Source organism: Nothoprocta perdicaria, unplaced genomic scaffold (assembly GCF_003342845.1).
Source record: "Nothoprocta perdicaria isolate Ctin4 unplaced genomic scaffold, notPer1 scaffold_17, whole genome shotgun sequence".
NCBI classification, from domain to species: domain Eukaryota; kingdom Metazoa; phylum Chordata; class Aves; order Tinamiformes; family Tinamidae; genus Nothoprocta; species Nothoprocta perdicaria.
This window is the reverse complement of record NW_020454871.1, coordinates 186,090-211,608: the sequence shown is the minus strand read 5'-3', so window position 1 is coordinate 211,608 and position 25,519 is coordinate 186,090. Positions and strand designations below refer to the sequence as shown.

At 52.2% G+C, this 25,519-nt stretch overlaps 1 protein-coding gene across 1 annotated transcript in view; it reads left to right on the top strand.

The window, feature by feature from the left end:
* The first annotated feature begins 468 nt into the window (after positions 1–468).
* Positions 469–25,519, top strand: part of GABRA3 (gamma-aminobutyric acid type A receptor alpha3 subunit) — a 54,350-nt gene continuing 29,299 nt past the window's right edge. The window contains exons 1-3 of the mRNA XM_026035918.1: positions 469–527; positions 1,253–1,374; positions 24,766–24,833. Of these exons, the coding sequence (XP_025891703.1) occupies positions 469–527; positions 1,253–1,374; positions 24,766–24,833 (249 nt within the window). The remainder of the gene's footprint in view (positions 528–1,252; positions 1,375–24,765; positions 24,834–25,519) is intronic.

Here is a 25,519-nt window from a genome sequence, read left to right as displayed (position 1 = left end):
TAAATATATATATGTATATATTGACTGCTACGYTTGTGGTGCTGCCTCTGCTTTTTGCTGTGGTTGCCTGTGTTCATCAAGGCAATGCTCCCCTGCCGTTGGTGTCTCCAGCAGGTAGTCAGCCCTGCTGCCCTCAGCCCGGATGGTCCCCGAGCCACTGCTGCAACCCAGCAGCATTTATCTCTTTCTTCCCTTCTCTTGTCTTTCCTGCAGCGCCTCTGCATTTTTTTTTCCTCCTGTTCCTTTTTTCTGCTGCTTAATGTGCTGCCCTTGCCATTTGGTTTGGTCCTAACAGCTATTTCTGCTGGGAAAGCCGGGCTTGGAGCCGCAGGGCTTTCCCAGAGGCTTTAAACCTGCGCAGCGCCGGGACTCCGGCCTTGGAAGCTCTCCTGGCCTCTCCTCTCAGATCCAGCTGCTTGCTATAGGATTTGGAGGCTCCCGTCGCATCGATTGAAAGGGAGATGCGAAATGCAAATGTGTTATTTGAAGCTCTTGGGCTCACAGAATTGCATTGGAGATTCTGTTTGGTGAGATGAGTTTTGTCTGAGAAATTTGCTGCTTAGTTTGTTCCACCTGGGGCAGAAAATACTCTGAGGAAATCATCTTATTTGGGGGCTTCCAGGCTTCTTGCATTGAACGGAGATAGGAACAGGAAAACTCATTTGATTTTATAAACAGCGAAGGTTCACCAAACTGCAGAAATAGTTCGCAGGGAGTTTTAATGATGGATTCAAGCTCCCAGCCTGCTTTACTTAATTCCTATTTTTCTGCCTGCCTTCCRTTCTCCCAGGAGAAGGGTACTTGAGAATTACTCGATATGGTAAATAACTGGCCTGGCAAACGACTGGCATCGTTTATGCCGTGTCTCCTGCAAAGAGAAGCTGGGATAGATCTGAGTTTTGCAAAGCTTTTGGCTCCTCAAACTTCCCCCGTTAGGGTGCTGGCTGAGGGCTGCTGGGGCAGGGAAGGGGTATCCTTAAAAACTGGGTTCCAGAACTGTTCCTTTGGGGCTGCTCATGCTGCCTGCAGGAGCTCGGCGAGGGGAGCTGCAGGACCCTGCTGCTTTCTCGGTGGTGGTCGAGGTGGGATAAGAGCGGGTTTGGGGCTGCCTGTGCCCAACCTCGAGCCTCATGAGCAGACCTCCTCTTATCTTCACTTAAGTGCCCTTTTTCACTTAATTAATTTCCCTTAAGTGTGAAGAACAGGCTTCTCTGATTGTGTTTTTTTCTCTCCGTTTTCCCCCGCGTGCCAGGCTCTCACAGAAACACGTTTCGGACGTTGTTGATGACAGCAAGGATAACATCACCATTTTCACCCGCATCCTGGACAGGCTGCTCGATGGATACGACAACCGCCTCAGGCCGGGGCTCGGAGGTCAGTCCAATGTGGGGGATGATGTTTTCTGCTGCGAGGCTTTTGAAACTAGTGACTACACAGGGAGGACTTGGGGATGTTTTAAGGAGCCTGGACCTGCAGGGAGGAGAGGCTGCTTCAGTGCCGCAGCCGKTTGCTGCTTTCCCGTTTCCAGTCCATGCTATCTCACACGTTGGTATTTTGAGGCGAAAGATGCAAGTTTCTACAACTGCCGCGGCCTTCTGTGATGCTGCGCTGATAGGCTGGTAGATGGAGCAAATGTAATATTTATTTTCACTACTTTTATGGGGCTTAGCATTCATAAATTATGATCCCTCCGGTTTGCAGGATATTCAAGGTTTGCAGGACTCTGCTGTGCAGGTTGCCGTTGCTCTTACTAAGGACCTCAATAGGGTTTGCTGTAGAGCTTTTCCCTTCTCTCTGTTTGGCTGTTTCCTCTTTTGCAGTTCCCTAGGAAGTTGTTCCCTGTGTGGGGATGTGGGTCTCACTCCTGTGTGTCCTGAGGTGGCTTTAATGCCCTCATGGCTACCGCTGCTAAATTCCTCCGCAAGCACTCGCTGATGCGCGCGGCGTTTGAGACGGGCAGAACCACAGCAGTCACCTTCCCTCCTTCCTCCCAGTGCCTGTGATGTGCACAGAGCATGAGACAGGGGAGTGGAAGCAACAGGGGGATGTGTGAGGAAGATGCACACCAGCTTTAYTGGCGAGATGAGCGAATTGCTCAGTGAGGCTGAGCCGTCCTGGGTTAGCTCAGTGTTTTGTTTTGCCCCGGGCACTGCCCTGAGATTCCCTTCTCCCTTGGCTGCCTCTTGCCCCCTTCTCACGCTGTGGCCAACTGTACCAGGCCAGCTCTAGCCCCGTGCAGACACGGTGCGGATGGAGACCGGGAGGGCTCCCCAGCCACCATCGCTCCTGCTGCCAGCCTGCCCGGCTGCGGGCCCGGCAGGGAGGGGGTTACAGCATCTGCATAGACCATCCATCAGGTTTATTGCTTTTGTTGCGTGTTCCTTTCCCCCAGAACTAGCTGCAGCCCTACTAATAGCTTTGCTTCCCCGAGTCTCCCCGTGGCTGTATTGATTTAGCTGAAACAAGTGCTGAAAGGGGACTGAGGGGCATTTGTGTTGGCCCCAGGCTCAGCTGCAGACAAGCCCCCTCCCCCGTGCCGAGTCTTAGCAGGAGGGCTCCCAGGAGCCGCCTTGCCGGGGAAGTTAAACCTGCCTTGCAATAGCTCTGCTCTGATGCTTTAGATCCTTTAATGGCGTGCTTAACATAATGAATTGCCTTTGCCTGGGCCAGGCCTCCTGTRCTCAGCTGGAGATGGCTCTGGACTCCTGCAGCAGCACCAGGCAYGGGGGCACAGAGGTGGGGAGACTCTGGGCTGCCCACAACTTGTCCTCGGTGGGCAAGAGGATGTGAAGTGCAGGGGCAGCCTGGCTTCCTGCACTCTTAGCTGGATCTGCTCCCTCTCTGCTTTCRGGGCTCCTTCCTTGGAGGTCTGTCAGGGACCCCTGCCAGTGCCCTCCGGGCCGGCGTCAGAGACCTCTCATGCTGCCTCTGGTAAAGCCTGTGAGGCAGAAATGAGCCTCACAGGCTTACAGAGACCTAATGGTTAACTGAATATTTTGGACTAATGGTCAGCAAAGATGGACTTGTGCTGTCGGGGTTATTGGAGCTCTGTGAAAGGAATGGGTTTTCCTGTGAAAGGAATGGCTTTGCTTCTGTTTCTGTTCATTAGCAGCTTCTAGTTGATTTGGTGACTTGCAGGGTGCTGCGGTTTACTGGTGAGGCGGCCGYGAGCAGTCACTGTGCCCGCAGCATCCCCTCTCCTTGCTTGCCCTTCTCGAGTGCCGGGAGGAGGCRGTCACTGGTGTTTGTGCAAAGGGCAGATTTATGCATTCCTGTGCCWGGGCACTGGCTGCTTGCAGGATGGCCTGAAAGAAATACGGCTCACCGGGCAGCAGGAGGTGCAGGCRCAGGCTTCAGCCTCAGTTTCCCAGTTTTATAAATGGAAGAAATCGGTGCCAGTCCCCTTGGTCACGGTGATGTCCAGCTACTGTGTGCTGAGAATTTAGAAATCCTCCCAAGAAAGTCAATAAAGCAGGAAGGAGCAGTAATTGTTCATTATTATTGGAAACATAAATGGACATACGGGCGAATCTCCAAGCTTTGGCCCCCGAGAAGCTATTTTGAAGGTAAGCAGTGGCCCATTAATTAAAAAAAAACTTCATTGCAGTGGCTGTGCACAAGTCAACCTTTCTAGAAGGGCCTCTGGAGCCCCGAGCTGGCGGCGGTGACGGCCCAGCGGGATCAGGGGCCTGGGGGGCTCGGTGCCAGCGCGGAGCCGGGGCAGCAGGAGGGCAGCGTGGGGCCAGCCCGTGGCTCCGGCACCGTGGAGAAGGGCAGCGGTGCCATGGGCTGATGTTCAGCACAGTGAAATAGTCGCAGGCTGCCGCAGAGACGCAGGGGTCCGTTCGGGAGAGATGTTCGGTGGGGACACGAACCGATGRGCGCCGTGTGGGGCCCTGAGGCCACCCCTCTCTGTGCCAGCCACCTCATGTGCCAGGACATCCGTCTCGGCGTGTGGCAGAGCCTCTGGCTTGCCCGCCTGTGACAGAGCAGTGTTTGTTYGGCTCTGGGGAGCTCCGCGTAAGCAGCAGAGTGTTGATGTGGCGACTTCTCCCCTCCAGATAGCCTCTTTGTATTTATTTCCTTATYCTCCCTGTTCTCGCCATCTGCTGCCACCCACTCCACCAGCTCCCATGCCAGAGCTCCACTTCCCAGCGGGATGCTGCTGGAGGGAGCTGGAGCAAGCCGGTGCCGAGGCAGTTTGTGGGCGCCCGCCGTGGGGCGGCCCCTTAGGCATGGCCGCTGTGTCCCCACACGCACGGTGCCCTCTCCACAGCCCCCGCTGCGGCRCCTCCGTGGCCTCCATGGCCTGTGGGGGTGTGGGAGGGCGCGTGGTGCCCGCAGAGGAAGGGAGAGGCAGGGCAGGCTCCTGGCGAGAGCAGAGAGCGGCTGCCAGCGCCCTCCTCCTGCCGGGTGGAGAAAGGTGGAGGCACATGGCCCATGGCAGCCATCTTGGCACCTGGCTGCTATCTCGACACCATGACGGCCATCTCAGCACCCGGAGGTCTGCCTGAGCACCGGTGCTGTCCTTCCCGTGGAGGACATGTCCCCACCAGGGAGCATGTCTCACTGGGGCAGGGAAACATCACCCTGCACAGCAGGGAAGTCACGCTGAGACACCTTGTTTCTTCCTGGGAGTCCTTACGGCCCAAGCGCAGGGGCCTCGCTGGCTGGTGTTGCCTGTGGGACCCAATGATAAGGGAATGGCCACGCTGTGTCTGGGGGAGAACCTCCTGTGGAAGAATAAGGTCAGGGTATGAAGAGAAGYTGCTGTGTGGGCTGAGATGAACCCTTCCTGTGGACGTCGTGCACTGGGCTCTTCAGCTCCTGGATGAGGTKCATGCTGTAAAGAACCTTTCCGTGCAGCCCAGTGCAGACGGTGCTCTGTGTCAGTGGGGGTATGTGATTTTATGTCACTTAGGAGAAGTTTTTGGTGCTTCGTCCAAGGCTGTTCCTCTGCCATCGCCTCTGCAGGTGTCTCTCCTATCTTTGCTGGGTCAGGAGGGAGCTGGTTAGWTTTTAGGGACAAAGTTGGGTCTTCTGCTGTGGTGAGAGGGCCCCATGTCTGCTGAAATGTAGCTTGGGCATGGAAAGAAGTAGCTGAATAAATAGATCGTTATGGGATTCAGATGGAGTGGGGAGGAGAGGAAGGAGCTGTCAGTGGATAACCTATTTCCCCTGGGAAAGCACAGTGCAGATTGGCTTCTAAGTCAGAAGAGGAACAGAAATGGACCCTGAGGGAATGGCGACATCTGTTGTAATGGCCAACCTTACGGAGTAAAAAGTTTACTACTGAGAGCTATTTTATGGATAGTCCTGGTCTCTTCTCCTAGTCTGGGGCTGTGAGATCATGTGGATCTTCTGCCTGTCTTAGCCTTCTTTATGGTCTTGAGAATCCTTCTAACTCACCTTGGATATGCAAAGCTGTTGAGGGTTTTGACATCTGTTCCTTTTGCAARCAGGGAACAGCTTATCCAGGGGAAGGCATCCCGACTCTTTCTATATCTTTTCTTTGCAGGAATAAATAGGRGGTTCTTCCACCTCAGCCTGCTGGCTGCTTTGAGATGCTCTGAGATGCCTTTTGGTGTGAGGGTGATGTATCTAGAGAGCAGTTGGAGCTGTGTTGGACAAAGTCTCCACACCACTCTCCCTGCCAGGGCTGCCAAGGCGGAAAAGGCTTTGCTACTAGAAAGAGGAGAGAGTCTCCTCGTTGCAGTTACTTCGAGGATGGGCTTTAAACTTTCTAAATGAGCTGATTTCTCTAATTGCAATTTAAAAGTCATTTGTGCCATATTAAGCAGATAGGTCAGTATTGATTATTGTGTTCCTTTCTGGATGCAGCATTGCCTACAAGGTAACTCACAGTATTTTCCTGAAGTGTCTCTCTAGGGTCTCTGAATGGCTGACTCTGCCCTTACTGGTGGAGGCGTCACTGGGCAAGTATCCTGCACTTCAGTGTCCACTTGATGTGTTTCCTTTTGAGTGAAGGAGGATTAGAAGCACATGGATGTCTTCAGAACGGAGATTTGGGGAGTCAGTCAATGGTTGCAACTAGATAAAAGCAATGCAAGTACTAAGCGAAATAATGGCACCTGGCCCTTCAGCGTCTTCCTCGTTAGGGACTAGGCATGGCAGCCCTTCCTCCTCCTCAGGATGGAGGAAGCTCCTTTGGGACCTCTCTTCACATCTCGGTGCCAGTGTCCTGCAGCCCCCTTCCCCTTTTCAGACACCCCTCGAGTGGGGCAGGCTGCAGTGCTGCCTCTTGCCAGAGCAGAGTTCAGGTGTTACAGGAGAGGGCTGAAATCTGGGGTGCAAAGGCACACACACCGTTTATCTGGCCTTGCTGTGTCAACTCTRCCCAGCTAATGGTTTTGATCTGTAGCCACTTGTTAATATTTATCCTGCTAATATATTCCCTCTATTCTTTTCTAAGTGAGGTGCACCTCAGTTGGAGTTTTTCTTGTCTCTTCTTTCCAAGGTGCACTGTTTCTTCCTGTTTTTTTAATGATCCTGTAGTTTGGCAGGATGGCTTCTAAGCAAGTAGAGGTTCTTTATGGCTGCCTTGCCATTTATATTTCACTGATTCCTGCTGATATCCAAAGTTTGGGGTTTGATCTTGGGTTCACAGCAGCTCCCTTTAAGTTGATRTTCTCCTAAGATTTTGATGCTCAGGGTGTCCCACCTTGGGATATCTGTAGTCTCATCCTATCTCCTGCAGTTAAAGGCTTGTTGTAGGATCTGGGCTGAAGGCAGTGAGATGCCGTGGATTACCTCTGTGGTGGCCTGAGGGCTGGGGTGGAGTGGCTGCTGGTCCCTCAGGAGAAGCATCAAGACCCATGAGAGACCTCCCAAAAAGGCAGTTTTCCACCTGTACATCATGAAGCTACCCATGGTCTGTGTCAGAAGCACCACCTACCTCTATTTACGGGTGCACTAAAAACAGTGGCTGACAGACCCCGTTGTCCCTTGTGTTTTGTTATAGATTCCCAGATTTTGGGACTGTGTGTTTTATCCATTTTTCAGGCTTAATGTTCCACCTTTCCTAACTTTTCATCTCTTCCTTCTGATCTGACTTCATGCCCTGTATTGATTACTCCAGGGAGGAATTTGCCTCTTTCTTAGAGAAAATCCGTGTCTTATCTAAGATTCATGTCTGTGTGGGATTTCTTGATGAGCTTTAATTTGAAGCTGAGGCATTGTCTGAACAGCATATTTTTTTTTTCTATTTACATTTCAGGACAATAGGGACCCTTCTCTATCTTGTCAAAAAGCTGAAGTTAAGATCTCTGAGCAAACAGGGAAAGCCTGGCCTCCCCTGGGCACAGCTCTCTGATGGCACCTTTGCCGTGGCACCGCATGGACCTCGCTGCTCCCCTCTCCTGGATGGAAAYCCCAGTAGTGCTTCTGTGTAAAACCCACGCAGTTGTAGGGGTGAGGGAGCCCTGTGTGAAAAGGCATGTACACATCAGAAGGCGTGTGAGCAGCGCAGCCTTGACAGCTATGCCTAAGGGTGGAAGCCTTCTCTTAAATAAGTTATGAATTTGCTTAGGGCGACGAGCTTGTATGAAGGCTGCGGGGCTATCACGAGCGCTCCGGAGGGGTCAGGATCATCGCGGAAGGGATTCATCGCTTTCCGTGTGACGTGGCCTCGGGTCCCCGTGACGTCCCTCGGGGCAGCGGCACCCAAGACAAGGCTGTGCCTGGGCCCTGCCCTCTGGGACCTACAGAGGGGCCGGATCCAAGGGCGGCAGGGAGCGGGAAGGAGAAGGTGTTTCTTGCACTGCTTCAGATGCTTCTTTTTCTATAATGCTTCATTTGCTGTGTGTGTTCCCTGTGAACCACTCTGAGGAGCCCGTGCTAAGCCTCTAACCCCTCCTTACATCTGTGTATATACGTAAGAAATAAGATTTTCCCCCAAAGTGAGAAACTGTTCAAGGAAAATGATCTGATTCGAAGGATTTTTTTTTTTTTTTTCTGTGAGTAATTTGTAGCATCTYGGAGCTTTAGTCCTCAACCAGAGGCCTGTGCTGGACCAGTGCAGCGTTGTGCAGCTCGTGTCTGCTCCAGGGGAGCACGGAGGGCATGAGCTAGAGGTGACAGCTCTTGTTTATAATGAGAACTCATTATAAACGGGGAAGGGACTAGCTGATGCTCAACCATGCTGAGCATGTGTTAGTTGTAAGAACATCAGGAGATGGTGTCTTAGATGGCTATAAACTGCTTGCAAGGATGTCTTTATTGATCTGTTGGACTATGGCAACTATCCATTTATTAGAATTTCCCTTCATTTAGTCCCGTGTAAAGGATTTATAATGTGTCTTTAATACAGGCTGTGAAGAAAGACTTCCTTTTTTTCCCAATTGTTTTAGTAGGTATTACTGAGTTTAAGAATGGCTTTAGCTCATTCTGGGGAGCTAATAGAGGAATAACTGGTCAAATAGTGAGGAAACAGCAGTTACTCCATCCGTTGAGCAGGACCGTGAAATGTTTACAGCAGCTCAGGGACCCAGAGAGATGCACTCAYCGTGGCTGCTGAGGCAAAGTCACTGCTTGTGTTGGGGAATTTTAGACCTACCTTGTCTGGAAAGAGAGATCAAATCACATCTACCTGGTTCTGCACCAGAATGGGGGAATTAATGCTGCTGATCCAGACCTGTTAGAGTGTTGATGTTGTTTTATGCCGTTAAAGTTGATTGATTGATTGATGAACTGAAAGCATTGGGATTTTGGTGAGGCTCTAGAAGATGCCCAGGGCTTTGGGGAGGGATCTGCTGCAGGGCTATGCACTCCTACAGGGTCCTGTGAAGAACTGCAGTTAAAAGTAGGTGTGAAATCATCACCCTGTTGAGCTCGATGGCAAAATGCTCATAGAGTCTGGGGCCAAAAATTTGCTCTAATGATTGATTTGTCTGTGCATACTAACCTGTTATCTGCTTTAAAGAACGGGCCTTGGAAGGACACCCAGCTAACATTTGAGAGAAGGCAGCGTTGCTGTGGAGTGCTGTGAAAGGCAAGCACAGAGCAGAGCCCGGGGGGAGTTGTTAATGTGCAGTTTGCAATGTGAGAAAAGGACACCCCGCTCACTTCACCTTCTGGGATAGCAGAATTCAAATCAAAGYGATGAGAACGCGGGCTTGGAGGAAGTGTTTGGGTTTTGTGTGTGGCTTGTTTATTGTTTTCTTTTTTTCTCACTAACCTGCTGGAAACTGATGAAGAAGTTCAGACTGAATCAGTCATTGGGATGATTCACGATGGGAGCAAAGCAAATTGTGTCTGGGAATTAAGAGATGCTACTTCAACCTTGTAAGTGCCATTTCAGAGGCCTCCTTGGTGGAAGCATCAGTGGCAATTCTGATATGAGAAGCTGTCAAGGAAAGGATTCAGTGACCATAAAAATGAAACCTTGGCAATTTGCAGAAGGGAAGTTGGCCAAGGCTCTGCACAAGGTTTGCTGCTGTTGCCCGAACCCTTTGTCAAGGAAGTTCCTAGTATCCAGGCAGAGCAGAGCAGATTTTTGCAGTTGTGCATTCCTGTTTGCTCACTGTCTGGTACAGCCGTGAATGTCACTTTGGCCAGGGAAGGCCACTGCCTTGTATTTAAAAAATACTTCTCAGGAGTTGTCCTGCTCCCTGCAAAGGGCCTGTGTGCACGTGCGAACTGAAGTCCAAGCGCTTGTGTCTGAAAGATTAGAGCCCTGGCCTTTGAGGAGATGCACCTGATCTCAGCATTGAGAATTGGTAGGAGCCTTTTCCTAGACCAAGATCTCATCTCCTTTCATGTGGAAGGGTTAAAGAACAAAAGCACGAAACCTTGTCTCTTTTTCCCTCATCAATCTCCCTGGCGTTATGAGAGAAGCTTTCTGATCACTGCTTTTTATGTCATATAACGTTAATACCATTAAGTCTACTTTGGCAAGGCGAGTTACGTCTAATTAATTTGAAAATCAGGAAAGTGGACGTGATTTTTATACAAAAAGTGCTTTTAGCTACAGAAGCTAATGCTCTGGCATGGCAGCAATGGGAGCTCCTCTTCTCTGGGCAGGCAGCAGCAGAAGAGGAAGGAGATCGTCCTCCTTCAGTTCCCCTGTGTTTTTGGCACAGAGCAAGAGGTGCACATCCCAGTTTGCTGCTAACCAGAAGCGGGGCATGTGTGGGATTAGGAGGAGGAACAGAAGTGCCTTTTAACAGATGCAAAGCAAGTTGGTCGAACCAGGCGCAAGTATTTTTAAGCCTCTGCCTCCATCCGCTGTTCGCCTCTAAAACCCTACCTCCATTACAGTTGCTATTATTTTGATGCAAAATACAGTAAAAAAACCAGCCTAAATCCCATCCTGACTGATTTGTTCCCAGAAAGATGTTTAATTTTGTATGTATAATTGAAAGAAGCTAAATATAGCTGTATTAATATTAATGGGCCTTCTCTTGGAGTCAATACAAGAGTTGCTGTTCAAGGCAATTAAGCTTTACCTTTTCACATCTAGGATTTCAGTGTTTAAAGATGACATTAGCTGTGTGACCAGCATCCAAGATAGAAGAAACTAAAAGCATTATCTGTCCTGTGTGATGTCCATATATTTAATGCTGTTTGCTGACAGGCAGTTTGTGTCCAGCAAGGGTCATCTTTCGGAAGCAGGGCAGGAAGAGGAGAAACCAGATCCAAGCTAGAAAATGCAGGGAATATGTGCACAGATACATGCAAGTTCTTGCCTAACCTCTAGATATCGGAGAAAATGTGTTTGCCCCATGTTATTTGTAGCTGTGTGTCAAACCTCAAACCCCAAAATGAGTAACTTTAGTAAGGTCAAGTTCCGCACCTAATTGTGGCCAGTTTCAGGAGGCTTATAAGTTTGCAGAAGGACTGTCCCACCAGGAGATGCCTGTTCTGTGTCTTTAGAGGAACCAAGTGACTAGAGCATCTCCTTGTTGTGGCTGGATGAGCGTCTCCCATTTCTGCTGCATCGTTAGCTGCTGGGGCCATGGGCAGGTGATTTTGGTGGCCCTTCATGGGCCCTGCTCTTTGCATCCTGAGGCTGGGCTCGAGAAGTATGACTGTGACTAGCTCATGTGCGGAGGCGCATGGGGCAGAGTGCTCTTGGCACCTTTTTCCTGGGCCTCCCCTCTCTGCATGCATCTGCAGGGCTAGTCACAACCTTCACATCATTAGAGCACTACAAAGCATGGGGAAAGCAAATCCTGTCCAGAGATCTGAGCTGCTGTAGGGAGCGTGTGCATGGGGAATTAGGTCGAGGCTTTAAAGATGAAAACAAGTCAGTTTGCGTTAATAACAAAGGCAAAATGATGATGCGCTGGATTTCTAAARCGCTGCCTTTCAAGAGAAGGGTATCACTAGGATAACATGACAAGTGTCCTGGCAGTGGTTAAATTGCCCTGCACTGCTGCTTTTCTGGAAGCTGCAGATCCTCACTGCTCCAGTTAACAAAGAAGCTGTTAGACACTCTCAAATCTCTCACTGATAAGAACTGTCTGAGTTCTGCCTTTCCRCTAAATTTGATCACCGTGTCAGATTTTACTTTCTTCCATCTGGACACTAATAACTGCCTTGGAGAAGGAGTCTGTGAGCGAGGAGTTGTGATTGCAGCTCCTTGGCGCTCTCCCCCAGGAGCAGGGGTTAACCTGTGTCGCTGTTATCCCTCCTCCAGGGCATGTGGTCAAAGCCAGGGCTGCAAAAAGCAGCTCCTACAGCTCAGCGGGAGCTTGGATSTTCTGTCGTGAGCGTGGGCTTGCCTGTCCTCCTCGGACAAGAGCTTCTGATGCGTTTTGATGCTTTGGGTGGGTCTTCCTGCAATGTGTTAAATGGTTGGGTTGCTGGAAGCCCTTTACTCTTTGGGAATCAGCATCCAGGGAAGGAGGAGGAGTTTTCAGTGACCTTCCTTTGTTTTTGCTGTTGAACCGCAACACCATTTTAAGATGAAWTCAAATGCCGTTCCTCACAGTGGCAGAGACGATGGCCACATTCCTAGGAGTGTAAATGAATTTTGAACTCCAAAATGCCCCTTCTGAAGTCAGCCTTGGCTCTGTGGATTTACACCGGGTGACCCTGACCCAAGTAAACTCATGTTCCCATTACAGATGACAGTATCCTTGCAAAGAGCTGTTGGCTTGACAGCAAAGGGTTGTTCCTTGGTACGCTTGAGGGCCAGCCAACGCTGGGCTGAGTCCTGCCTAGTCTGTATTCRTTGAACAAGGGCAAGCCAAGCTATATATTAATGAACAAGGAAATCACACAAGTTAAATTTAAAAAAGCTCATTTAGCTAAAGCAGCACAAGCYGCCATGAATATTTATCTGATGTTATGGAAGCATGTTGGACTCCCACCTACTTTATTAAATTGATTTTCAATAAAAATGCCCGTGGAGGACGTTTGATTAATGGCTGGTGGGACGGCCCAATTAACGTGAAATCTGGAGTCAGCAAGAAGTGTCCCCCGAGCTTTCTSTCCCCGTGGCAGGCTGGGCTTAGGAAGCGCTTAGAAACTTGCGCTTGAGCTTCAGCAGCCGTGTTCACCCACGGTGTTTCTGTGGTGGGGTGACCACGAACTGCTGCCTTGTTCTGTGGCTGGTGTGTGGTGTCATCAGGAGCAGAGGGCTGAGGTGGGGGCCCGGCCGGGCTGTGCTGCTGCTGTGATGACATTTTGGTGCCGTTTCTCTGCCTTTGTGGTGTTTTCACTTGTGCCTAGCAGGCTGCATGCGCGAGCAGGCAGCTCTAGTGGTGGTGCAGGGTTTGCCTGGGGCTCGGTGAAACACCCCCAGGATTAGCGCCATCAGCCTCTGGATTCCCCGGGCTCCCAGCAATTTGCCAGCTKGGATGTGTCTCCTGAAGGGAGGCGCTTTGAACCCCTCTGTCATGGCTCTATCAAAAGGCTGTCGTTTCCCTCAGGCTGAGGGTCGGTCCCTGCCGCGAGCAGCACAGGCCTTGGGAGCACTGAGGGCCCCGACACCCCCAGCTGAGCCTGGATGCACCTCGCGGGCCAGGGCAGCCCCCTCAGTGCTCCCTGGTGGGGTTGGAAGGAGACGAGGCCGGTGTGGGGCCCCTTCGCTCGGGCGGCGCCTCGTGACCTCCATGTTGGTGGCAGCGCCACGAGTCGCTTCCCTCAGCGCCCTCACAGGCCGGGGCTGCACCRAGGCCGCCCCAGCAGCGGCAGGAACAGAAAGGGAGGAGAAAAGAGCAGGCACCGGCCCGTGTTCACCTGGTAGGAGAAAATAGAGAGGTCTGGTTGCAAACAAAGGCTGAGAAAAGGCAGCCTGGCAGCCAGCATATTTCTGGAGACAGCTTTCTTCTCCGCAGGCTGCGCATCGGCGAAGGAGCCTGTCAATAAAGCACACTTGCATTCGCTTTGGCTAATAAATATATATTTAAGAGAGAGAGATGTTTCTTGAAAACTTCTGCTAGGAGATGTCTAATTCTGAAGGGATGGGGAGGGAAAATGATATCCCGAAAGGAAGGGAAGCGGAGAGTTGCCATGGGAACTGGAACGCTTTGAGCGCACGGCTGAGGCGAGGAAAGAGCCCCAGCCGAGGAAATGAAAAATTGCRGCGGGAGGTGTCTGCCCCCTGCTCCCATCCCACGGGGTGTCGGAGCGGGATGCAGCGTGTCGCCGCTCCCTGGCAGAACTGGAAATGGGGGATGGGGTGCCCTGTGTGACAGCGAGGAATGGAGAGCCGYGCTGGCCACCGGACAGACAGGCTGTTGTTGGGAAGCTGCTGGGCGGAGGGAGATGTTGAGTTGTCACATCCTCTGAAAGGGTTTCTGCTCGATGGGGATAAAACAACATCCCAAGCACACAAATACACCTGTCTTGTGTCACTTGGATTATCCGTCTGGGTCGAGCACGTGCAGGTGCCCTGCTTGCTAGCCAGGGGCTTTCCACAGAGGGATGGGGAGAAAGCCAAGGGCTTTTCCCAGAGGGAGGACATCGCGCACATCCAGGGAATGATCTTGAGTTTTGGGGACTCTCTGTTTATTCTGGCAGCTCTAGGGCAGAATCCAAGGAAGGAGTTCCCCGGTGCGTACACGGAGGTGAGGCTGGGTGCTGGTCAAGTGCACGAGAACCTGCCCTGCTGCCCGGCGGGACTCTGGCATCAGGGCAAGTGCTAAGGTGGCCCTTGCAAGGCCACGCGAGTCAGAGGGCTTTATTTGTACAATGTGTTGGCTCTGCTGGAAACAAAATGAGCAGTGACCATGCAAGCCAGTGACCCGTGCAGCACAGGGGAGACRCGGGTCGGGGGAAACCTTGGCTCTCTGCACAGCCCGGCAGTTAAAAGGCAAAGAAAACCATGGGATTCATGGGGAAGGGAATGCATCTGTCTGCATTTGCCCAGAGGGGGATGAAGGATGCCAGAAGCGTCAGCGGTGGCACGCGTTTTCCAGAGCTGATTAAGTTCCCTTGCTGAAGGAAGTGCCAGCCAGGAGCTAAAGGAGGCGATAAGGGAGCTACAGTGCAAATTACCGCAATGCTCCCAGCAGTGGTTTTCTTGTATCTTCATCTCAGTCCCTGTCATTGGCCTTGGCAGACAGGCTTGAGAATTAGMCAGGCTCCTGCGCTCAGCTTTGCAGCAAGACCCACAAGACCCATGAGGTTTTTCTGGTTTGGGTTTTGTTGTTGTTRTTTTTCACATGCTTGTCCGTTGTGCAGCTTGGTGATCCTCAGCCCGCAGAGCAGCCCAGCACAAGAACATGCCCAAGATACGTGGGAAAGCAGAACAGGCACCAAAAGGCATGTGGGGAAACTGAGGCATGGTGGAATGGCCTTGCACACATGGTACCACGCAGTAGCTGAGCCCTGATGGTGAGGCTGGAGGCCAGAGCACAGCCTGCAGTCCGCACACCCTCATGCTTTTGTTTATTCTCYTTCCCCTCTGGTGACACATAATAAATGCAGTGCAGCATGTCTCTCTATTTGACTTTTTTTGCCTTCCTTGCTTCCGTTCCAGCTTTCCTCTTGTTTCCATTGTATCAGCAATTCTTAGGTTAGAAATGCGAGTTTTGTATTGGCTCTTATCTTCCTGGGGATCTGTGTTGAGTTCTGATGAATTGCAGAGCACAGTAATTGCTTTAGAAATGCTAAGAATTTTACTGCCAGTGATCTGAAGCTTTTGCAGCTCCTATTCAAGCAGGTGAGTGGCCTATGGGGACTTCAGAGGGGAGGTTTTATGCTGCAGAAAGACTTGCTGAGAATTAGCTAAGAAAGCTTCCGTGTTTTTTAGAAAAGGGATTGTGTGATAACCTGCTAGGAGCAGGGTACCTGCTCCTTGATGGAGGTGCTTCAGAAATGCTCGGTGATTACGCAGGKTTTGAATAAGCACAGTCTGGTCATGGACTTTCAGCTGAGCTTTCGGTGATGTGAAGGCACACAGCAAAGTCTGGCTTGTTTTGATGTCATCTCTCTCCTCTATGGATGCGACTCCAGGCATAGTGCTGGGGCGTGTACATCCTTGAGGGTGCTCTTTACCGAGATCCTGTGCTGTGGCCTCCGGGAATATCACTGCAAACTCTCACTGAGGGAAATAAAATTAATACAGTCCCAGGAAGGCACCCTGAAGCAAAGGGTGTGATGTGGGTTAATGTGGGTTACGTGGACGATTTTAGGTGCAGTTTGCCTGATGCTGAAGCATCAGTCTGGCTTTTTTACCCAGCTTTCTCACTCCCCCCATGTATGTGGGCGTCCTGCAGGGCTGTGCTCAGCAGAAACGCCCTGGCTCCGTTAGGGCCACAGCGTTGGCACCGCTGGCACTGCCGCCCGGTCCGCGCGCTCCCCTGGGCTCRGCAGGGATTCCCTTCCCCAAGAGTCCCCAACTTAGCAATCGAGGACACACTTTCATACCGACTACGTTAAATTATGTATGCTCATCTATATTYGCACATGTTCCCATTGTATTTATAATATATAGCGAACACGTTTATGGAGCATCTCCTTTGTGTTACCGCGGGGTCTCAAAGCGCTGCGGAAGCTCAAAACGCTCGCACGTACGTATTCCTCTCCCATCTTCACAGCATCTGAGGGTGTCCTGAGTCCTTAAAATAGCATCTACAGTCKCTTTGTTCATTCTTGCTTTGCTGTCAGGAACGAAAATAGCTCAGCTAATTTGTAGCCTCTGTTTGTAGTCGGTGTATGTGAGAGTGAGGGGTGCGAGGGCTGCCTGCGTGACTGCACAGCCCCTCGGTTCGCTCCTCTTGCCTCTCTCTTCCGTTCCACGTGAACTTTATGTTTATCAATGGTCTTARCCACATCCTGATTTTAACCTCTGGATATGTATTTAGTGTCATTTATTTCATTTAATGCAGTAATTAGAATGTATGTGTGTGTGCATGTCTGCGTGGAGCCAGGAGGGAAAGCTGAGTTTAACTTTGAACTGTGTGAGTCTCCTGGCATTTTTTGTCCTGGTTTCCTGAAGGAGTGAGGCTTATCGCTTCTTCCTTGCTGCCTTTCCTCTTCTCAAAGATTTTAAGTCCCTGCAAGATTTATGAAATTATGCAGCTGAGTAGGAAAAGAGCCAGGGTAGAGCCAGGTTACAATATGAGATCAACCAGTTTTAGACATCAGAACAACCATGCAGGAGGTTCCAGTCTGCAGGAAAGCTGTTTTCACTGGCTCTGCTGCGATGGAGCAGCACCTCTCCTGGGCTGAGGCCTGTAGAGCAGAACATGTCTTGCCAGCATCTCCCACCCTTCACAAACCTTGAAAAAACCTCTTTCTCTAATGTGGGAGGGTGTGAAATCCCCATAGCACCTTCTACAGAAGCACGTGGGCCTCTGAACAGCACCTGGGTAAGGAAGGAGTCCGTCTTCCCCTGCTTGATGTGAAGATTGTGCCGCCTGTGGCAGCAGGGCCCAGCTGGGCCTCAGCCATCCATGCAGGAGCTGTGACACGCTGTAAATCCTAGGCCAGGCCCAAGCAGTAGGTGGGCTGCCTCTTGGCCCTGCCTCTGCTTCTGGTGGAGGATACGGCATGCAGCGCCGGTGCAGAGCTCTGCCTGCTGCGTCCTCCGTGTGATGGGGAATAAATCCCTTCATTGCACCTGCTCTCCCGTGGCCCTGCTCCGTGAGAGCCCGGGCAGCGGGCTGGCGCTTTGAGGGATTTCAGAGACACCATTTCGCTTCATCTGGGTTGAAAAATTAACGGCGTGTAATTGTAGAACATGCTGATGTCTCTCATCGTGGGTAACCGCTTTCGTTGTCGCTCCTCTCTCGAGGCACCTCCTGAAATTCGTTTCAACTCCTGGCTTCTGTTCCGCTGCAGTAGCCAAGTTGGGGGGGAAGAGAGGCGTGCGGGCGCACGGCTGGAGTGGCARCACGTGCGTGCCTGTGCTTACAGACCTGGTGGCTCCCTGCGGCCCGGCGGGAGGACGTGCAGTTGCAGACGCCGATGGGCCGCCGCACCGGAGCGGAGGCAGTGATTGATCGCTGCGGCTCGCGGCAGCGCCGCTTGCCAACGGGCTGTGCTGCCCTGGCGCTYGCAGGTCCCAAGGAGGCTGCCAGCAGCTGTGGGTGATGCCAGCCTCCGTGCAAAGCTGCCTGGACGCCCCATGATGGGAGGGACAGGCCTGGTTTTTCCTCCCTTAAGAGCAGCAGGAAACCTTGTTTTCTATGTAAATATGGTGCCTTTTGGATTGGAGCTCATCAGAAGTTACTGGGTGAGAGGGTCAGATCCCTTWTACAGACTAAGTTGTTCCAGCCGTAGCAGCGGCACAGGTTGACTTCTGGAAACCAGCAAATAGCCACCAAGCAGAGCTGCTTTGGACGGATAGTTCACGGTACAGAGGCAGAGCTGGATCTGCTCTGCAGGTCTCACTGCTAATCCCCGGGAGGCTTTTACTCAGCCGCGCTTTTGCTGAGACCAGGCCTTTATTTGAGGCATTTGTATTGTTTCCTTCCCTGCTGTGTGGGTAGTTCTGCAGGCTGCGACTTGCCCAGTGCCCAGGTGACCCCGTCGTGCGTGTCCCGTCACCTGCGGCCCTCGCGTCCTGCTGGGCCTTTGCAGGTGGGAGCTGCAGGCCAAGATCGGCCCTCGTCCTTCGCACCATGGTTGCTTTCCACCCTCTCTGCACTCAGAGATACGTGAGCAGAGAGGGTCCGGGTCTGGCCGTGAAAGCTCCTGTTTAACAATTACTGCTCTGCTGCTTTGCAGGGGGTTAGGAAGGTCTTTTGGTGCCTGGTGTTTTTCTGCTGTGCACGGGGACCAAGCAGGGTGAGGTGAAGCCAAGGGCTCCCTGCTGACACACGCTCAGGAAATGGCCCATGAATGCCAGTGATTATGGTGCTGAATTACTTCCYAGAGACCTTTCCTCGCAGGGCCTTGGGGCTTATCCAGTGTTGTTCCCTGGTGTCCTTGCCTGCTTGTTAACCTGTGTCCTGCTCCTCACAGCGGGCGCTGGAAAGAGAGGAGCTCTGAAACACACTGAGGTTGTTCCACATGGGCAGGGCAAGAGCAGAAGAGATGCCCAAGGCAAAACTAGTTGAGGAGAAGGAAGGTGCAGCCCTGAGGGCTCCCCAGATCTCTGAGCTCCAGCTCTGCATTCCAACCCGGTGTTGCCATAGGAAACACCTTTGGGCTTGTCTTATTTATTTATTTATTTATTTATTTATTTATTTATTTCCACTCTCTCTGTGTCCTCTGTTCCCAGGATGCTTGATGGAAACGTTACGCGCCGGTGCAGGCAGGATGCTCCGATAGGAGCAGGCTTGGCTGTCTGGAGCTCCCCAAGTGCGGGTGCTCAAGGGTCAGCGCTATCCTCTGGCTGCTGTTCCTGAGCTCTCTAGCCAGAAAACACCTGGATACGTGTTCTGTCTTCTCCAGTGCCTTTGGCAGGGCTAGTTTGCTTGCTCATTATTGAAAGGAGAATCCCAGATTTGGCCTTTGGACAGTGGTTGGCTGGGCTGCCTGGGCTGCAGCTCCCATCTTGTTGATGCTGTGGAAGGCTATGGATGAAAGGAAAGGTAGGGGATGGCAAAAGAGCAGCCCGGGCGCGATGGGATGGACTTGTCAGAGTGAGAGAGGAGGGCTGTGAGGGCCGAGTTCCCAGGCTGGGGGCTGCAGCACTGCCCTGTTTCCCATGGGTGCTGTGAAAGGCTCCAGCACACCCGCCGAACACTGTTCTCCTGGGGCTGCAGCACAGGTTGCAGAAGGAAGAGCTGCTTCTGCTCTTCCTTTGATGCAGAGGCTAAAATTGGAAGGAAATTAAATCCACACAGTGAGAGGCTGAGAAAATGAAGAATGAGACACCCCGAAAGCTTCTGTGCGCAGCTGCACAAATCACCTCCTGCTGCTTATTAATGCGCATGGCAGGGGCGCGGGAGGAGGCGGGAGCTGGGAGGTGCTGGCGCCGGGGCCGCGCTCCCGCTGCCCGGTGCGGAGCCGCGGGCGGGGAGYGCCGCTGCGGAGCCTCCCGGCGCGCGGCATCGCGCCCTCCCCGTGCCCCTGCCCTGGGAGCCGGCTGGGCGTCCTGCCCCTGTGCCTGGGGACAGAGTGCACAGGTACTAGGGTCACTGAGAGGGGCAGGATCCCATGCAGCCAAGAAACACGTGAGCTGAGGCCAGTGCCGGGCTGGAGATGTGGCCGTGCATGGAGATGTGATGCTGGGCAAGCTGGTGAACCGGTAGAACAGGAGTGTTTATCTCTAGAGAATAACCCCGGCTCAGGGCTTGTATCGAGGCGCGACAACCTGAACAGCATCATCCTCCTCTCTAGTCTCCTCCGTCCCAACCAGGACCGCTGGTGTGGGGACACGGCCGGCTGAGACCCCTGGGTCCCCGCTGCCCGCAGCGCAGATCCCCGTTCCCTCGCGCCGCCAGCTTAGCCGTGAGAGAAGCCTGCGGAGCCCCCGCGACGTCAGCACAGTYGCCAGGAATCCCCTGCTTTCGCCTGGTTTTAATAGGGAGCCTCCAGTGCTCAGCTGCAGGCTCCCTGCTCGCTGGTGGCGGAGCCTCCGGGAAGCCCCTGCGGGAAACGTGGCTCTGCTCAGCACRTGCACGGACCTCGCCAGCCGAAACACAACCGGCCGCCCCCGTTACGTTACGSCTGAGGTTCTTAAATAACCAGCCCTTGATGAGGGCAGCGGGATGTTTAATAAGAGCCTGCTCAGCCTCCCGTGCCCCCCGCCGCCTTGAATCCCTCGTAGAGGCAGTGCTGCAGTCGGCAGCAGCGTGGGGAGAGCAGAGYGGCCGGGTAATTTGTATTCCAGCCCTGCCACTGCTCCTGGTGCTTCCAAGAAGCGAGTAAAAATAGCCCTYGCTCCTCTTGTAAATAAGGGCTATCTCCTTGGCAGCCACCGAGCACGGGGTGCTCACCGGGGGGACGGCGGGGGGCACGTCTGCCTCGCCGAGGGCTGCGGGGGTTTAGGCGCAGCTCTGGGCTTCCCTAGGAGGGATGAGAAGGAGCCCAGAGTGACCCTGGCCGCTTGGCACCCGCTGCGAGCGCAGGGGCAGCTGGAGCAGGGTTCTCAGAGCAGGGTTCTTGGAGCAGGGTTCTTGGAGCGCGTGCTCGGAGCAGGGTAGCTTTTCCAGAGCAGGCAGGTGCAGGGAGTGCCATGGTAACACGGGCGAGTGGAGGTTGCAGCGTTTGCTGTGCATTTGCATTGCAGATGTGCCCGCGGAGGGGGGCTGCCGCGTGCAGCAGCGCGCGGGACGGGCTGCCGCGGAGCGCTCRGTGCCGTGGGGCAGAAGGGGTCCCCGCTCGGCCCGCAGCGCCTTGCCCTGCGCACAGACCTGCTGGAGAGCGGCCCCGAGGCTTGCGCTGAGCCGGGGATGGGAATCCCCCTTGCGCAAGCGATCCAGAACCATAACGCAGCGTTTAGGTCTAAATCCCGCCTGCGTTTAAACGTTGATCCTGCAGATCCCTTGAAAATCTTTTCTCTTCCCCAGTCCCGGGGCGTGGGAGTCTGCGCAGCCCGGCTGGAGGTGCTGCTGCAATGTGCCAAGAGCAGCGTGGGCTCCTGAGGACCAGCCTGGACTCAGCTCCTTTCTCCTCCCCAGCCTCCCACCTCTAGCAGGTCTCTCCTGCCTCGTCCCCAGCTGTAGAACAGGAGCTGCCGCATCTGTCTGTCCCCCTGCACGCTGCTCAGTTCACTTGTGTGTGGGGAAAAAGTCATAGGGATACAGGGCAGGAAGGTGCTTGGGAAGGAAAAGCGCCCTTTAATGTTTTGTGATGGTACTGAACCCTGAAGCATGGGTAGAAAAGGTAGCCTGGGAGAGGACCTGAGCTGGCCTTGTGGAGCCCATCCCCAGCTGCAGCTAGATCATATCAGGGGTCCTGCGGAGTCCAGTGCATCAGTGTGGCCTCTCCCACGTGGGACGCGAGGATGACGAGGTGAGAAATAGGTGGGAAGAGCAGATCTGCCCTAGGTTTCTCTGACTTCCATCAAGAGCAGTTGCTGGAGGAGGATGTTCCTACTGAGCTTGTTCTCCGTGGTTGGTCGAGCGTAGGAAACGCTGTTTTGCGGTCCCCCATGCTGAAAGATAGGCGAACACTGGTGCCGTGACGGATTAGAAGGGATTTGGATAGAGATGTCTCAGGGAAACAGGCCGGATAGCTGCTGTGGCCCTGCATCCTGCCAAGTCTGTATTAAAACCTCTCCTAAGAGTTAGGAACAACTGGAGATGTTTCAGAAGTAGCTTTGGTAGCCAGGCTGATGTCACGGCTACCCGTGGGCTTGCAGGTGGCTCTGCTRGATTTAACCCTGTCATCTAACTCCTGTGATGGCACAAAGTGCAGCCCATTCCCAGCGCAGGATGTTGCCCAGCGCTTCACCTAATGCCCTTGGGATGCTCTTTCCCAAGTGGAACTAAATGGGTGCCCTCCACAGCTCCTGGGTTACGCTGGTGGGTGGCCATGGCTGCATGTTGTGAGGGTTGGTTCTGTCTCTGTTATTCTTTGCTTTGCCATCGTTGGCACAGTGAGAGTATTGATCACCCCAGGCACTATAAATACACGTTGTTTGTGCTAACAGATGGGAAGGAGCCTGCCCAGGACAAGGAAACCTCCTGCTCCTGAGAGCTCATGTTGCAAAGCTGGTAATGAAGTGTCTCGCAGGGCGCTTGGGTCTTCCTTTCCTTGGGCTCCTGAAATGTTCCCGTGGACAGGACGTGTCATTCCCCTCCTGTATCCATGAGCAAATCCCTGTGAGCAGTCCATGGGTCTTCCTCAGAGCAACGTGGCAGCCACAGGACCCTCAACTCATGTGTTACAGGTCTCCCAGTGATGGTCAGCAGGGATTTGACAGACCAGGAGAAGCTCCTTGAGTTTTTCTGACACGAGCCCTTGATAAATGTTTTGGCCTTGATCAGACTGGCTGGTAGGTTGCAGGGAGCTCCGTGGCTGGTAGCTTACAATGTGCTGCCCTGGGGCCCAAGCCAGGATGAGCTCAGACCCATTTGGGATTAAGCCGTAACCATCTACCAACCCCTCCATTCTTGCTGTTCTGCTTCATAAGAATACAGGCACAAAATCTATCCCTGGTGCATTGGCTTTTCTAAGAAGCATCACTAACACCTCCCCCCCTTTTTTTAAATAAAAAAGCTTGTGCACTCTCTATTTTCTTGAGCTTTTACCAAATGCAGGCTAACAACTAAAAAGAGCAGTGTCATACAAAAGGTGTCTCAAATTGGTTCTGCCTTTCCACCTGCTCCCTGAATCACTCCTGCAGTGCTTGGATCCCACAGTTTGTGTCATGTAGCACCCCCCTGTGCCCCTTTCCAGCTCGGTTCCCCTTGAATTCCCAAGGCAATTTATTCTTCATGTCACAAGGACTTCACTGGTCATGGGTGGCTGCGTATCCCAATCTGGTATCTATCGCTCTGTATTATTTATGTTGGACAATTTAAACACTCAAAAAGGCAGGAGGAGAGGGAAGTGGAGGGAGAGTAAATTTCTTCTCTAACACGCAGTTAGTTTTCTCTAACTGCATGTATTAAAGAACCTCACTTTAGCAGAATTGTCTTCTCTGCTGTATGTCTCATTTGGGGCTTGCTTGGAGGGACACAGAATACCCTAAGCGTTAAAGTCTTACAGAAATATCTCACTTTGCTTAAAAAGCTGCCTCGCTGACTGCTGTGTGTTTCAGAAAGTGTACTGCATACATATTTCTCTTTAACCTTCTTTTTATCACGTCAAGATAAGATCAAGGGTTACTTATATAGCACAATAATATCAGCCACAGGCTGTGTCAGAAGCTTTCCAACCATAATAACTGAAGACATGTATATGTATGTTTTAGCCATTAAGGAGAAAACTCTGCCAGAATGCATTATCTTATTTTTGGGYACAAAACTTTGAAGCACAAAACTGAGCTTTGTGATATTGCAAAATAACTGACAGAGAACACAGAATTTCCATAACTGCATCGAGCAATGGGCCATTCAGGTAGCTGCTGCAGTGGCTGAAATGGGATGTTACGGCTAAAAACACAAATTCTTTTTCTGGAGCTCGAGGCATTGGGAATGTTTAGCTCTTTCATTGGGAATGCCGCACTGAGCCAATTAGCAACATAAAAAAGAGCCCAATCGTATGATCTGTCTCTAAGGGAATGAAGGTTGATGGGAACGCGGTGCTAAACTCGAGGCACCTCCTTTGGCTCCCTTAGGACGTCCTGGCAGGCTGAGTGCTGCYCGAGATGTGACCATGCAGAGTCACCCTGTCCTCTGCCTCGGCTTCCTTGCAAAGCAGGGCYATGGCAGCCGTCTCACAGAATCACGGAATGGCTGAGGTTGGAAGGGGCCTCCAGAGATCACCCAGTCCAACCTCCTGCCCCAGCAGGGACACCCAGAGCATGGGGYACCCGGTCGCATCCAGGTGGGTTGGGAAGATCTCCAGAGAAGGAGCCTCCACAGCATCCCTGGGCAGCTGTGCCAGGGCTCTGTCACCCTCACAGTGAAGAAGTTTCTTCCTCATGTGGAGATGGAACTGCCTGGGTTTCRACTTATACCTGATATACTTGTGTCTTGCTTAGAGGGYCTGCTGAGACAGTAACGATGGCAGTCGTAATGAGAGCTGCATGTGCTGTTCAGCGTGAAAAACACCTGCTGGCAGCCACGTTCTGGAAAACAGTTTATCTTCACCTGGAAGCACAGGATTAAAACTGCCCGTGGGCTCTGGTGCTTGGGGCAGGAATTGAAGTCCCGTGATTTTTGTGGCCGGARGGAGGCAGTTATTCAGCGTCTGCAAGGGCAGCATAGTCTGGCTGTAGATTAATACAGGCTGTGTATAAATACCTCTGCAAGAGCAGCTGCTCCTCGGGAGCCGAGGCACTTAGGAAAGCAACAAACATGACAGGAGTGAAAAGCAATCAGAATATTGATTCTTTTATGTACAGATTAAAAAAAAAAAAAATTGGGTTTCCTAAAACTGGCAGAACATTGCTAGGCTATTTATGAGGCTGGGAGACACAAAGGGATTTCAGATTAAAGAGAATTTCACAATTTTGGGGCTTACCTCTGTGTTAAAGATATGGGGATCTCTATGGCATTATGTATTGCATAACTGCATCTAATTTGTAAATACACATAATCTGAATATGTGAGGGCATAGTGGAAAGCAGCAGAGCTACATTAAAGATGAATTTGCCCAACTATGAATGGTAAAATCAGCTATTGTTTAGGATACACTACCGAGCACAATACCAGCTTGCTGAGGGCTTCAGCAGGGAGGCACCTGACCTGAAAAAAATACTAAAACCTTTCTGTAGAAATGCATTCAATTCTCTAATTGCTTTTTTTTTCTTTTTTTCCTTTCTYTCTCTCTCTTCTTATGTCCCAGACAGCGTAACTGAAGTCAAGACAGACATTTACGTGACGAGTTTTGGCCCTGTCTCGGACACAGATATGGTAGGTGCTGTTGGCCTCCATGGGRATGGGCCGTGTGCGTGGCAGGGGCRGCAGTCGTGACCCATTCCTGACCCTGATAGATCTGGGCAAAACCAAGACTTTTCCTAAAGGCGGGAATGTGACCAAGTACCCRTCCAGCATGGGCAGGAACATGCCAGTTGACTTCCCTTGGCACGGGCAATAGAGACAAATTGTTTCTTAACGTTTGGGAACTAGATGGTAATGCCAAATGTAAACTTGGAGAGAGGCGACACCTTAGCATCAGTCTGGAATCATGGAGGAAGGAGGGGGCTTCCTAGCAAGTGTCTGAATGCGACCTGTTTTAATGGCAGTGCCAAGAGAGAGCCATTCCCACCCACAAACTACCCTGAGCTCTCCAGCCAGGAGGCAAAAARGAGGAAAGAGAAAGGCTGAGCCAATTGGAATATTTTTACATATTCAGGGAAGATTATTAAYGAAAAGGCCCGAGGTCTGAATGTAGGCTTGTATTCCCACAGCAGTTTGTCTTCTAATTAAAACAGGACTGCGAAGCATAATTAATAGCGAGCTTCCTTGCGAGTGTTGCACGCCGCTTGCACCTCACGCGGGCCCTCTCGGGAGGGTCCTGCGCCTGGTGGCGGGTGGCCGGTGGCGCGTGGGGCACCGAGGTCCCGCTGCTCCCCCGCGCAGGCCGCGCGATGGCGGGC